The following is a 13,457-nucleotide window of genomic DNA, read 5'->3' on the forward strand; positions in this document are numbered from 1 at the left end:
TGTTAAACAAATAACTGTTAAACAGTTATTTGTTTAACACAGTTAAACAAATAACTGTGTTTAACTATTAAACACAGTTATTTGCTGTGTTTAATAGGTGTCAACTCTGACAACACCCCTTGAAATAGTGAAAGAATAACACTAAATGTACACCTCTAGCAATTAATTTGTTCATCTGTTTTCATTCACTACATAAAACTGAAAAAGTTAATTTTTTGATGGGAGGAACAAACAAAAAACAGAATCCACAGGACCCAGAAACTAAGTCTGTCATTGTTGGTTGTGCTAAGTGGTTTCATTGTACCTGATTGACGGTGAAGGCAGCAGCATTTCCCAACGTGAGAAGGAACTGAGCCCGATTAGATACATCATCGATGGTCTGCAAACGTGACAGCAGCATCTTCAAGTGATGTAACTCCAGTTTGTTGGGGGATTGATGGACGATCTCTCCTTCAATGCAGAAAGTTATAAAAAAAAATGTTATCGTTTTCTGGAAAACTAAATATGCCGAGACGGATTTTGTTAACAGATCAAGATTTAAATCTTAATTACTTCACTTTTTAACTAAACGATTAGAAGTTAACTTTCTATTGTGAACGCAGTCCATCAGCTTTGATACTTGTTTAATATTTACCTGATGTAGCATCATCTGGACGGGCACAGACTACATCCAGTCCGGATACTTTCGCAAGCAGACTCCCCGGCCGTAGCTTAATTCCCCCCTGCTGGCTACTCTTCACACTGGGACTTTCATTAAGGGGATTTTTCTTGGTTTTCTTGAAAACTTGTCCGCTGATAAGTTTGTACAGTCCGTAAGAAGCGCCAGCACCCGCAACAATTCCCAGCAGAGCCTTCATATTGCCGAGCCTTGGGACAACACTGCCATCACCCATGCTGCTAATCTCTGCTAGCTGCTTAGCAATTAGCTGCAGATGCTCCGAAACGTTTAAAAATCAATCGGTTATCAAACTGACCGAGGTCATATGTTAGCCGTGGTTACAAACCCAGTCCTAAAACAATTTACCGTTTTCATTGTTGTAAGGACTACACAACTTTGCTTCAAAGCTACAGTTGTCAATCTCATCAGTTGTTACACACCATTTTAAGGCCAACGAAAAGTTTTCCTGAGTTACTTGCGTAAAACTTATTTTTACATTCTGGCTTAATGTTTTGCAATATATTATGACGCTAAACTTATTTTTTTTAAATGTTACGTTTTGTGATTAAAAATTAAGAGTTTGAGCTAAAATCGTGAATTAAATTGTGATAAATCTGCCAGTGTTAGTTTTAGTTGTCCAACGTTCATCCCTGTGGCAAGCTGATTGTGTCTTTATTTGTAATCCTTGAGAGATGAGTTAGATAAAAAATAATAATAATAATTAATGTAATTCCGATGTATTACTCCAACTTGATGCAGTCTCTGCAGCTGATTTTTGCAGTTGCAATTGCAAATTGTGTTCTTGTTTATTTCTGACTAGATATTCAACCTTCTCAAACGGGATAGGATTGCAGTTCCGATTGGGCGGGGTACAAATCGGCCATGTGTTATTTTAGGTTGCCAATATGGTTCAGTTGTTGTCTATTCCCACAACCGTAACCAGATATAAGAAAAAAAAAAGAAAAAAAAAAAACATTTGCACCTGTAAATTCTGTCATTGTCCCAATTGGAACGAGGCCAAAATACTAGTATTGCACTATTAGTTAAATAAATAAATAAAAAATCAAAAGAGGTAGGCTTTTTAATGCAATAGTGGACAACCAGACCAAATTAGTTTAACCAGTTAAGTCAATATAAAAAAAAATCCTAATATAACTTCAGTACAAATCCCAGTTAATACACTCGAGTTAAGCTCATTCTAGTTATAAGTTACAAACAAAAAACACGAGAATTTGTCACTTCTTGAGGTCAGCAGCCAAGCATTGCACAGCACTGCTTAAGCCACCATTTTAAAGCGATGCCAACAGCTAGGGACAAATTGGATGTGCTATAGTTTACCTTGTGTACTCAAACGATATTTAATAAATACGCAAATGTCTTGCCATAATCACTGCTCAATTATTCCGTTACCTAGCAACAATGCATTTCGAAATCGAAAGGTTTGACAAAAGAGAAATAAAATAGTGCTAACCGAGAAGCAAACATATAGTCGTGCTAGTCAGCTGTGCCGCACACAGAAAACATGGCAGCTGCGGAGACAGACAGAAGCTTGAAGATGAGTGAAATTAAACAATGCCTCCCACAAATGAGCAAGGTAGGAAAACGTGGAAAAGTCTAAGTATAAGCATCGAAGGAGATATGGGTAGTCATACAAGTTCAAGAACGTTTAAAACTGGCTTTAAAACACTGATCTACTTTCCTTCAACAGGCATTATTGTCAGCCGCCTGTCTGATTTGTCCCAATGAACCAGTGGAGTTCCTTCAAAGAGTGCTTATTGCATTCCAGGGACATGATAATCTGCAAACTGTCGACTGGTATGTGCCTCCTACATTTGATAAAACAACCACTTGGTGGCTCCCTTTGTCATGCTTTTCCTTATACTGAAAGTTGAAGTTATCTTGGATAAAGGGGGAGCACTAACTCTGGAGTTTTCCTTGCAATCAAGCATAAATTCATACAATTTAATGAAAGTTTTTTTCTTTTGTTTGTTTTGCAGGCAAGAATTTATTGATTATGTAAACGAGTTCATTACAAAAGATTCTCTGAAATTCAAAGCTGTGGACGCAAGTTCCCAAAGCGCCCAAATGGTATTTTACAAGTATTCAATAGTGAAATACAGATTTTGGAAGTGAATAAATTTTAATTTAGGCATTCATGTGCTTTGCAGGAGCTGTATTGTCAAATGGAAAAGGCCGTCTCTTGTTACGTGAGACACTTACTGGGTGCATGCTTCAGGTAGGTCTACACTTGTGCCGTCAAGAATTACAAACTCTCCCTGCACTCAAATATGGGAGATTATTGCTTTTGATATTTGCAACCGGAAATTCATCTCTGAGAATTACATTGCATGCATGACGAAACAAAAACTGTAGAAATCAGCACTCTTCCTTCTAGTTTCTCTGATGACCAAAAATGTGGTTTGGATCTGGAAACAAAACCAAAAGAAAAGAAAGTCAAGTTACAAGCTCAGTGAAGTTTATATATATATATATATATATATATATATATATATATATAAACACGTGACATATCATTTTGTGACTTCAGGAAGCTTTCTTCACAATTTTTCTAAGTCATTTTGCAAATTAAAGTGTGAACAGTATCTATATACAATATCTTAGAGCAGATTTCCATTGCCGTTTATTAGCCTTGTCCGTTTGTAACAGGTCCTTGTCAAGAACGTCGTCGCCCCTGTAGAGCGGTTTTTGGACTTGATATATGCGTTCACAGAGGAGCGGGAGGATTTTTGGGGCTTTGGGTGAGAAGAACATTTTGTCTTCTTCCAGATGATGCAGTTCTCTGGGTTCAGTCAACAGCTCCAAGGGCCAAGAGGCAAAGTTAGTGGGCTCCGTTTCCATGGTTTCAGAAAGCGTCTGTAAGCCGTCTGGCTGGCTTATGGGTTTTAGCAAGCCAGCTTTCATTGCATCTTCATAGCCACCATTTAGGAAAAGGAACTTGCCAACACTGGATTTGTAAGCATCAAAGGACTTTGATGCTTTCTTCTTGTTTGTGCCTTTATAATTTGGAACGTAGATATAATTTTTTGGTATGAAGTAATTCAAAGATGGGGGTTTGTGTAGAGAAAGGACACGAGATCGACCCACTCTGTGGAATCCCTTACTGTTGTCAGCACCAGATGAAAACACAGGCATGTATTTCGCCTTAAGGTCCTTTGACATGTAACTTAGAGGACCTGAACTAGATTTTCTCTTTGAAAAGAAGATGGAATCTTGGGTTGGGCAGTCAAAAACAGCTACGGTTTTATGATTGAATCACCCGAGAATTTGCTCGAGGGGAATTTGCTCTGCTCATAGCCTGACTGAACATGACTGCTTTTGGAAACACTCCAGAAAGTGTCTTTGCATCCACCAGGAGGACTATCATTGGGTATGTCATTTGAAAGGAGGCAATATGGATGGTGATCGGATTGCTGGATAAAAATTTGGTTGTCGTGAAGGGTGACATCAGGAGGTTTTGTGAAGAAGCTGTATTCATCCAGTACTTGGTTATTACCAATTAAATACAAAGAAGAAGCATACATACAGAAAGCACTTCTATTTTATTCCCTACATTTCCTGTTGCTGGCAATCCATATGTTTTAAATGCTTTTTCTTTCTCTGAATAATTTCAGCAGTGGATGACTTTTATGTGGACACTCTATGTCACTGGAAGTCATCTCTGTTATCATTGTGTCTCCTGTTGCCTAACAGTAAAACTCCAGAACATAAAATAGATTTGATTGGCAAATATTATTGGATTGGACCGACTCCTGTATAATTAATGCTGGGACCCCTCCCGGCCTCTCTTTTGTCCCTGTTGGCTGAATTATTGATGAGTTGTGCCTGCCGTGGTGTGACAGGGCGTGGAAGAAGTTCATCCAGCAGAGGAAAGAAGAAGCCATAGAGACGGCTCTGCAGATGGAGGTGGCAAAGACGCATGCTGAGAAGAGGTGCCAGAACGCTGTATTCACTGGATGGCTGAACTTTGTGAGGTCATTGAAGACGAGAAGAGCAGGTAGGTGATAGTGAGAAATTATAATGAATGCTGTTGATTTATTGTTTTTGAAACGCGTCCCATTCCAGTTAGTGAAGCCAGAGAAAACATTTGCTGTGGTTAAATATGTCCAAGCTGAAAATCCTTCCAGATGCTGTTGGTTTGTTCCAGTTCGATGACTCATTTTGTCCTGAATGTAGCTGGAGACTGGAAATAAACTCTGAACTTTTTGGGGGCATGTTTGCTGATTTTTCTTTTTTTACTGTTTTATTATTTTTTGGAGAAAATATCATGCCAAAGTAATATTCCTTCCCTACACTGCACTTTTAATGAATCGCACTAGGGCTAAAACCAAGACTCTCATAACAGGGTGAGAATGGCATGACCTCAGCATATAATAGATTTCGAATGCAACAGAGCAGAATAGAGCGAGCAAAAACATAAATTTCAGAATTAAATTAATAAAAGGTTACAGCAGACATTTGAGGCTTTTAGAGGGGACAAGAGGCTGGAGACACACTAGACAGGTCGGCATTTCGACGCAGGGCAACGCTGAGGCACACACACAACTGTGCACGCTCTCCCACACATACATAGTACATCTTTCTATCTTCCCAAGGACTTTCATTCATTTTTATTTATTTCTATAGCCTAACCCTGACTTTTATGCTAAACTTAACTCACTTCACACCTTCGTTTTAAACCTAACCCATAATCCCAAAAACAGCACTTTTAAGGCCTCTTGGTCTTCAGAAGGTCAGTACATATGCCAGAAATCATCCTAAGTAGGATAGCTGAGCAAGTACACACACACACACACACACGCACACACACCCACATATTAAACTAACACCTAAGGACAATTTACAGTAATCAATTCATTACTGTAAACAGTCATGATTACCAAACATATTCTGGGAAGCCAGAGCGTCCAGAGAAATACTATTACTATCATCATTGTTGAAAACATAAACTGGCAGACTATTCAGTTAGGTATAAAAAAGTCAAGTTGTTTTTTTTTTCTTTTTTGTAATATCAAGTTCATTGTTAAAGAAACGTTTCTCATTAATTTAGACTTCATTATGAAACTTCAGAGTCTGATGGACAAAATCTACATCAAGCGCTACATAACGTCTTGGCACATCATTGCTATGGATTCAAAGAGGCAAAGAGAGTATTTCAAGGTACTAAAGATAATCCTCTGAAAGTATGTTAAACATAAGTTGCTTTCTCATTTACCGGCTCTGGTACTTGTATGACTCTGGCAGAAGTTGGAGGCAAATGTCGAAGAATTCGACGGTAAAAGTCAGCAGTCTTCTCAGGTTGCGGTGCATGAGAAAAGAATTGATGGAATCGCAGAGCTCCCTCATCACCTCTCACTGAAGGTATCTCATCTGCAGCTCTCACCATTTCATTTGTTTAGATAGTATTATTAGGATTATCCTGGTCTTCACGTCGAAGCTCCAGCTACTCTGTTCCCCTCTGCAAGGAGTCAGTGATGAGATAATTTGTGTTACATAAGGCTGTGTGTGAACTCTGCTGTAACCCTGCATGCAGGCTCTCTGAGTGATTAAACTCAGGTGCCGATCATTATAGTTTTATTACAGTCTCATGCATATATTTATACATCATTTATATACACTAAAGTATGAGCCGTTTTAACTTGGTCGATTATTAGCCACGCTTGCTCGCTCCACTTTTAGCCTTTGTTTGTTTTAGATTCACAGCTGCTGGCAAAGTGAGAGCTCTGTTGGCCTTCCTTACCCTGGTGTTTCTGTAGAACGTCTCGCCTGATAAATACAGCTTCAGCATGACCTTGTTTGGAAATAGACAGAGGCTGCTTGTGTACATATCTCTGCCATAAAAAGTGGCAAAAGGGATGATGAACCCAGTCTGGGTGCTGTCAGTACCCAGACTGGGTTCTGTAAAACCCAGGGACAACTATCAATCTGTCAGCATCAAAGTTGCCTCATAGTTTTTGTCTGAATTTCTGTGCCAGTATCTTTTGGCTGAAACTTTTCTAAACGATCACTTGCGTAAATCTCTTTTTTTTCCTCAGATCTTTCAGTATTTAGGATTAAGGGACTGGCTAAACTGTTCTGAGGTGTCCAATACCTGGAAATCGATCGTCCACTCAGGCACATTGTGGAGTCAGGTCTGTGCTGTGAAATTTGCTGCGTATATTTATAGTGGATGAGCACAAATAAGTATTCATGCTCGTTAAGGTTTTTAATTTCATAGCTGGGTAACACTTTATTTGAAGGGGGGTGAATAAGACCATCATGACACTTTCATAAACATGACATAACACCTGTCATGAACATGAACAAGCCTTCATGAATATTTATGACTGTTGTCATAAAGCGTCATTCGGTAAATTATGACACTTTTAATACAAAGTTGACATTATTCAAAATGTCTTTGTTATGACAACTTGACATTAACCAAGAAATCATTACTGTTTAAACTTTACCTTTAATAACATAAAGTTACCTAATTTTTAAAGTGAAATCAGTAATACTTTTATAACAAATTTATATCAGTAATGATTTCTTGGCTTATTCATGTTCATGACAGGTGTTATGTCATGTTTATAACTGTGTCATGACAGTCTTATTCAACCCCCTTCAAATAAAGTGTTACCCATAGCGTTAACAAATTCAAACTTCAGTGCCATTTATTAGGGTTTTATGTGACAGACTAAATAAAAAAACCCCAAAACATAATAAAGGAAAATGACAATAGTAGTAGGAGTTTTTAAAGACTGTCATAGTTTTACAACATGACCCCTTTAACTGTAAAAACCCCAAATAAAATCCATCAGAAGTCAAGTGATGACTAGCTCTTTTGTTTTTTCTGTCTGTAATTTAATCCCAATGTAAATACAGCAGTACATTTAAGAACAATAGAAAGCAAACAGTATCATGAAGACTAATGAACACAGCAGACGGGGACAGGGAGAAGTTTACAGCAAGGTTAGCTAATAAAATATACAACATTTTAAATATTTCAGAGAGCTCTTTTGAATCCATTATCTGGAAATAGAAAGAATATGGCACAGCTACTAACTTAAAACATAGAGCTACAAAGCAATGGGTCAGATTAAAGTATATTTGTCCATTAAAAAGCCCCAGTCAAAGTCTAGACTGAAATCCAATTAAGAATCTGAGCAAATAAATTAAACTGAATGAGCTTGAGCTATTTTACAAAGAAGAATGAGCATAAATGTATTTCTCTGGATGTGCAAACCTGATAGGGACGTCAGTATGAAGTGCAGAAAATGTTGACACAAAGTTTACTCAGGGAGCTGCACACATATGAAGGCGATGCGTTTCAGCTTTTGATTTATAAAATAATTCAAAGCCAAATAAATATCTCCTTCAACTTGATATTTATCAAGATATCTCGAAATATCTGTAAGTCATTGTGTTTTATAATGTTACATAATTTGGAAAAGCTGAAGTGGGTTGAATACTATTAGCACAGTGGTGAAGGTTTATGCCTAAAGTGTTTTTGTCTCTGCTAGATTAACTTCTCGGTGGGGAGAGACTGGGTAACAGATGCTACAGTGCAGAAAATCCTGAAGAGCTACCGGCCCTTTGTGACCCACCTGAACATGCGCGGCTGCCAGTCGACAAAATGGTCCAGCTTAAAATATATCAGTGAGTTTTAATTACTTTATTTATGGCTTCTTATGTCTTTTACTTGTGCCATTATCCACAGGTGATCAAACGTAAGCCGTGCTGTTTAAAATGCGAAAGTCAAACCAGCTGCAGTGGGACTGTTTATATTACGAATTAGCTGACAAACTGTGAAAAGGAAAAATCAAAATGCAACATAGCAATCTGATGCAGACTGTTGTACTGTATTGACCGAAAGTGGGGGGAAAAAAAAAGTCTTTATTAAAAACAAATCACTTGAGTCAGGCCAGTCGGAAGATCTGGTATTTTTGTGGCGCTCTCAGATGGCTCGGCTCCAACTCTTCTTCTTCTATTTCTCCTTGTAGTTCCATCGGTGAGTCCCAGATCTCGGCGTCCCTTTGGTTTTGATCCGGTCGGCTGAGCTGTCTGTCCTTAGGACAGTCTCTGTTGTAGGAACGCACATAGTCCTCCACTCGCTCCCCAATATATTCTAGAGGAGATTGGCACAGCAGGCCAGAGTGCTTCACCCCTGGATGCAGACGTAGCCAGTAAACCATGTAGTGAATACTGGGGGGGGGAAGAAAAAGTAAGCAACTGTTAGAATAAGTCTTTGGAGTCTTTGTCAGCGGTTTGGGAGTAGAACTCACTTGTAGTCGCACATCCAAGGGTTTCCTCCTAGTTTGAGCTTGGACAAAAAGTACAAATCTTCCAGAACTCCATACTGAACAAAATGCAGCCTGTTGGATGACAGGTCCAGCTCCTGAAGGTGTAAAAGACCAGACAGGGAACCTACAAAACAGTAGATCAGTGACTCACTCCTAAGAAGAAGCGCTCGCTCCAACATAAACAAATATACCACCATACCAACAAACATTTTAAAACACAAGAAGTTCTATTTCTCATCCGTTTTCATTGCATGAGGGACTGAAGGATGAAAATTATTTATGCATCCTAGTTTTGTGCAGAAGCTGAAATTTACAAGTTTCAAGTTAAATAAATTAAAGTTCAAAATCCTTATAGCTTTTGCTTTTAGACACATAATGACACAGTACATTCTATTCCAAAGCAAAACGAGAAGAGAAGTTTATCAATTGTGTTCTTATTCTGAAGAAAGTGATGGAAACTTTGAGCAATAAAAAAAAATAACAGTTTCTAATTTACCACTGTTTCTAAGAACTACTTTGCATCTGTGTTTTATGGCCGGCCAGCTTCTGGTACCGGAGAGCTGTTATTGCAGCCAAGGACAATTTGGTTACATTCCACTTTCCTGCATTTCTTGGTTTTTGACCCAGAAGCAGCATATTTTATGTTGCCCACATGTTTGCTGTTGGATAAAAGTTCAAGGGGCTTTCCACTCTGCAATATTCATTTTGTAGGTCTGGAACCAAGATGCCGGTGAGACACAATTAGGCCCAACACCAGACTTTGTAAAATATCTCCCATATCATGATGCCTGAGCCACCATGCTTCACAGTGCACTGTGGCATGAATTTAATGTTTGAGGGACCTCTGCACCGTTTCTTTTAAGACCAGTAAATGTGCTCTTTTCTCTTCAGCCAGTTTTCAGAGGCTTGTAGAGGTTTTTTGCCATCAGCTTGACTTCACATTGGGTCTGTTGATGGTTATAGTTTTCACTTTAACCATTCTTTGATTACCCTGGAAATGATCAGTGACTAAGTCTATGCCCTTTGGATGCTCTTTAATCCATTAAGAGGGATTAAAGGGCAGACCGGATCAAAACCAAAGGGACGCCGAGCTCTGGGACTCGCCAGTGGAACTACAAGGAGAAGTAGAAGAAGAAGAGTTGGAGCCGAGCCATCTGAGTCAGGCCAGTCAGTTCTTCCGACTGGTCTGACTCAAGTTATTTGTTTCTAATAAAGATTTTTTTCTCTCACTTTCTGTCGATACAGTACAACAGTCTGCATCAGGTTTTGTGTTTGAATTCAGTCCGTCAAGCATCCGATCGTTTCTGGCACTATTTCAGGTATTTCACTCGATCAAATCAACTTTTTAATCAAGGTTCCCGAACAATGTCAGGATTGGCTCGTTTTCCCCAGATTTCAACATTAAAGCTGCAGTATTTAACTTTTTCAAAGTTCATTTTTCTATATTTATTAAAAATGTCACCATGTTGTTATAGTATAATATTGGACAGATAAGCTGTGAAAAAATCAAGCTCCTCCTCCGTCTCGAGTTATTATTGCCGTCTGAAGAAATGCACAGCTCCCGGTCAAAAACAACCAATCAGAGCCAGGAGGAAGATCTTAGCACTGTCAGTCAAGTTAGTGTACATGCTGCTAAATATGGAAATGGCACCATTACAGGAGAACTGCTTGTCTGCCAATTTGGCTCCTGTTTTGTCTCAGAGGGAAAGATCTTGCTGGATACTGTTATTACTTTGGACAAACCCCTCGCTGGCACAGAATCTGCAGTGTGGATGTTACAGCTTTGGGATTCCCGTTACTCTTCTGTTCCTACTAGGTCATTATTTGGCATGCAGAAATAACAATTCTACCAAAAAACTGTGATTAACTTAATGGGTGATTCTGTGAACACAGCTTTACACTGGTACTAGTTTGTTTTGCTTCCAGTAGATGGACAGGTCACAGAGCACGATTAGGTTCACGTCCTTCCCAGAACCAAGTTCTGATGTTTAAGTTAAATTCAGTTTAAGCAGCCAGCGGCATTAGCTGCTGGTCTGCTGATGTTAAGTTCAGTTCGTACCAGTGGGCCGTGATTTACTCAAACACAGTGAGGCTACATGTAAGCACATCTCCTTGTATACCTCGTCATAAATAAAGCTAAGCCTGTATACACATGTATGGCTGAATGCCTGCCACTGCTCAAAATGAAAAAGGGGATAACTGAAGCCACAGAGGCTGTTTAGCTGTTCCCCACCTTTTGGACTCCAGATGGAGATAAACACAACTGCATATGTGTAGCAATTCATTCTCGGTATTACCGTGATGATTACATACAGGACATGTTGTTATAGCCAGTAATCTTGATGAATCTGTGAGCATGGGGGGTAACGCCCACCTGTGTCGATCCGCTGCATGTCGTTGCTGCTGAGGTTTAGGATTCTGAGGCTTTTTGCTCCGTGGAAATCTCTGGGTTTGAGATGATGGATTTTATTGAGGGACAGATCGACCCGAACAACATTGTCTGGAATACCTGGAGGCACCTCAGTTAGACCTAAACACACACAGAAAGGGGTGAGCACGTTTATTAAAATGCAACTTTTTTTATCCACATTTTTGTGACTTGCAGAAGAGACAAACTGCAGCTTCAAATAAGCCTAGGAGAAGGCTGTAACACAATAGTAACGTATAACTGATTTAGTCCATTTACATGAAAAATCTAAATATTTTTATTGTAATACACTGGCCAAAACTCTCTCCAACCAGATAAGGTGCTAATAAATTGACATTAATCAGCATTTAAAGGAGTAGCTGACTCAGCACTGAAAAACGACAGATGTGCATTGATTCATTTTATGTCTTACTATGAAAATGCTTCTCTTTCAAAAGAAAAGTTCAGCTCTTCCAGCAATCCAACAGTAATTATGAATCATCTGCTCTGTGACAGTTTGTATTTTTTCTTAACCCCTCTGTTACATAAGACCATGTGTTGGGAATTACAGGACCAGTTTTCGGGCTTACGATAGAGAGACATTAATCAAATTGACCCTTGGGAATACAGCCTGATCTTGAACTTGCCTCGGCTCCTGCAGTCCATCCATGTGACGGGGAAAAGGTAAGTGTGGCACAGCGCGGTGGCGTCTAATTTGCCGCGGATCGGATTGGGCTCCAAAGTCTGAGTGACGTTGACGTTTGGGCCGAATTCCTCGCACAGTAAGTCGGGATCAATCTGCTTCAGCTTCCTGTCCTTAAGGCTGACCGGTTCTGCACACCTGGAACATGAGATGTTTGCAGGTTAACAGTAAATCAACAATGCTCTTATTAAATATCTGGTGGCATCGTTTACTTGGCATGGTTTCCCAGGTTACGGTTGCTTGGGACTTGAAGAGTGCGTATGAGGCTTTCCATTGGACAGAGACATTTCCAGGGATTGTCGTAGAGACGCAGATAGTGAAGGTTTGGCATTGGGATGAGCGCCTCTTCGCTGAGCGTTCTCAGTTGGTTGTGTTGCAGCAGCAGGGTGGTTAGGTGAGTTAGACCCTGAAAAGCGTCTTCCTCCACCTGCGAGATCTGATTCTGTTGAAGATCCAGACTGGATAAACGTTCATATCCAAGGAAGGATCCACTGCGGAGCGCCTTAATTTGGTTGCGGGCCAGAAGGAGGTGGTTAGGTACTCTGGACCAGGTGCTTGAGCTGGGGATAGAGGTGAGACTTTGGTCCTGACAATCCAGATAGACTTCTCCAGACTGAGTCATCTCTGAGCAGTTTGGTATCACAACCCCAGAAAGGCCTGATCTGCTCTGACGCCGCAGAGCCTTCATCCTTGACCTTTGGAAAAAGACACAAAGAAGTCCAGCATTTCATAATTTGTACATAAACATTGTACAAGTTGTTCACATCAACACAATGCTGTAAAAAGTATTTAACTCCTTACGGATTTCTTCTGTTTTTGTTTGGTTTGTCACATGTTTCAGATCATCAAGCAAAATTTCTTTTATCATAAAACTTCTCAAATTTCACTACCACACCTATGCCTGATTACTGCCTGGCCTATTTAAAGTGAAATCACTTGAATACAAGTGGATACAAGTCAGACAGGCTGTTCTGGAATGAATTTTTTTTTGTACAATTACAACAAAGATTGACTAAAATCAACACACCATGCCCCAAGCAAATGAAATGATAAGAAACAAAGTCTTAGTATAAAGGCCAAAAGTTGAAAAGCTAAAAACTTTATAGCGTTTCCTTCCTAACAAACTGTGTAAGTTGAGTAATGCTGCTGCATACAGATAATGCTGGCTAAATAATGACTAGTTAACCCATGATAATATATCATGTAATCATGGAACGCTAGATAACAGGCAAGGAAACATTAAAAGTGACTGAGAAAAAGAGATGTGTTAGGTATCAGGACAGAGTTTTCACAAATATTTCAGAATAAATCTCATTCACTCTCCAAAATCATTTCATTTGCTTGGGGCATGGTGTGTTGATTTTAGTCAATCTTTGTTGTAATTGTACA

General features: G+C 39.4%; 3 protein-coding genes and 1 long non-coding RNA gene across 6 annotated transcripts in view; 1 reads left to right on the top strand and 3 right to left on the bottom strand.

Annotated features, from left to right (window-relative positions):
• armc10 (armadillo repeat containing 10) overlaps window positions 1-1,093 on the bottom strand; it is a 7,673-nt gene extending 6,580 nt beyond the window's left edge. The window contains exons 1-2 of the mRNA XM_015020575.1: window positions 635-1,093; window positions 305-450 (exon numbers count right to left, since the gene is read on the bottom strand). Of these exons, the coding sequence (XP_014876061.1) occupies window positions 305-450; window positions 635-893 (405 nt within the window). The 5' untranslated portion in view covers window positions 894-1,093. The remainder of the gene's footprint in view (window positions 1-304; window positions 451-634) is intronic.
• Window positions 1,094-1,571: 478 nt separating this feature from the next.
• fbxl13 (F-box and leucine-rich repeat protein 13) overlaps window positions 1,572-13,457 on the top strand; it is a 27,895-nt gene continuing 16,009 nt past the window's right edge. For all 3 annotated transcript variants that reach the window (XM_015020571.1, XM_015020573.1, XM_015020572.1), the window contains exons 1-9: window positions 1,572-2,252; window positions 2,367-2,473; window positions 2,656-2,746; window positions 2,827-2,894; window positions 4,519-4,673; window positions 5,727-5,836; window positions 5,921-6,037; window positions 6,712-6,807; window positions 8,179-8,314. In XM_015020571.1, the coding sequence (XP_014876057.1) occupies window positions 2,181-2,252; window positions 2,367-2,473; window positions 2,656-2,746; window positions 2,827-2,894; window positions 4,519-4,673; window positions 5,727-5,836; window positions 5,921-6,037; window positions 6,712-6,807; window positions 8,179-8,314 (952 nt within the window). In that variant the 5' untranslated portion in view covers window positions 1,572-2,180. The remainder of the gene's footprint in view (window positions 2,253-2,366; window positions 2,474-2,655; window positions 2,747-2,826; window positions 2,895-4,518; window positions 4,674-5,726; window positions 5,837-5,920; window positions 6,038-6,711; window positions 6,808-8,178; window positions 8,315-13,457) is intronic.
• Window positions 2,534-4,511, bottom strand: LOC106938506 (uncharacterized). The gene is made up of 2 exons (XR_001422639.1): window positions 3,271-4,511; window positions 2,534-3,084 (listed from the first exon to the last, which is right to left on the bottom strand). It is a non-coding gene; the product is annotated as an uncharacterized LOC106938506 (long non-coding RNA).
• The window catches only part of LOC106938502 (leucine-rich repeat-containing protein 17-like), a 14,699-nt gene continuing 9,551 nt past the window's right edge, over window positions 8,310-13,457 (bottom strand). The window contains exons 3-7 of the mRNA XM_015020574.1: window positions 12,281-12,763; window positions 12,013-12,206; window positions 11,333-11,488; window positions 8,941-9,082; window positions 8,310-8,860 (exon numbers count right to left, since the gene is read on the bottom strand). Coding sequence (XP_014876060.1) covers window positions 8,575-8,860; window positions 8,941-9,082; window positions 11,333-11,488; window positions 12,013-12,206; window positions 12,281-12,763 — 1,261 coding nt within the window. The 3' untranslated portion in view covers window positions 8,310-8,574. The remainder of the gene's footprint in view (window positions 8,861-8,940; window positions 9,083-11,332; window positions 11,489-12,012; window positions 12,207-12,280; window positions 12,764-13,457) is intronic.

Source organism: Poecilia latipinna, unplaced genomic scaffold (assembly GCF_001443285.1).
Source record: "Poecilia latipinna isolate Pla-1442-1.1 unplaced genomic scaffold, P_latipinna-1.0 Scaffold2608, whole genome shotgun sequence".
In the NCBI taxonomy this organism is placed as follows: Eukaryota; Metazoa; Chordata; class Actinopteri; order Cyprinodontiformes; family Poeciliidae; genus Poecilia; species Poecilia latipinna.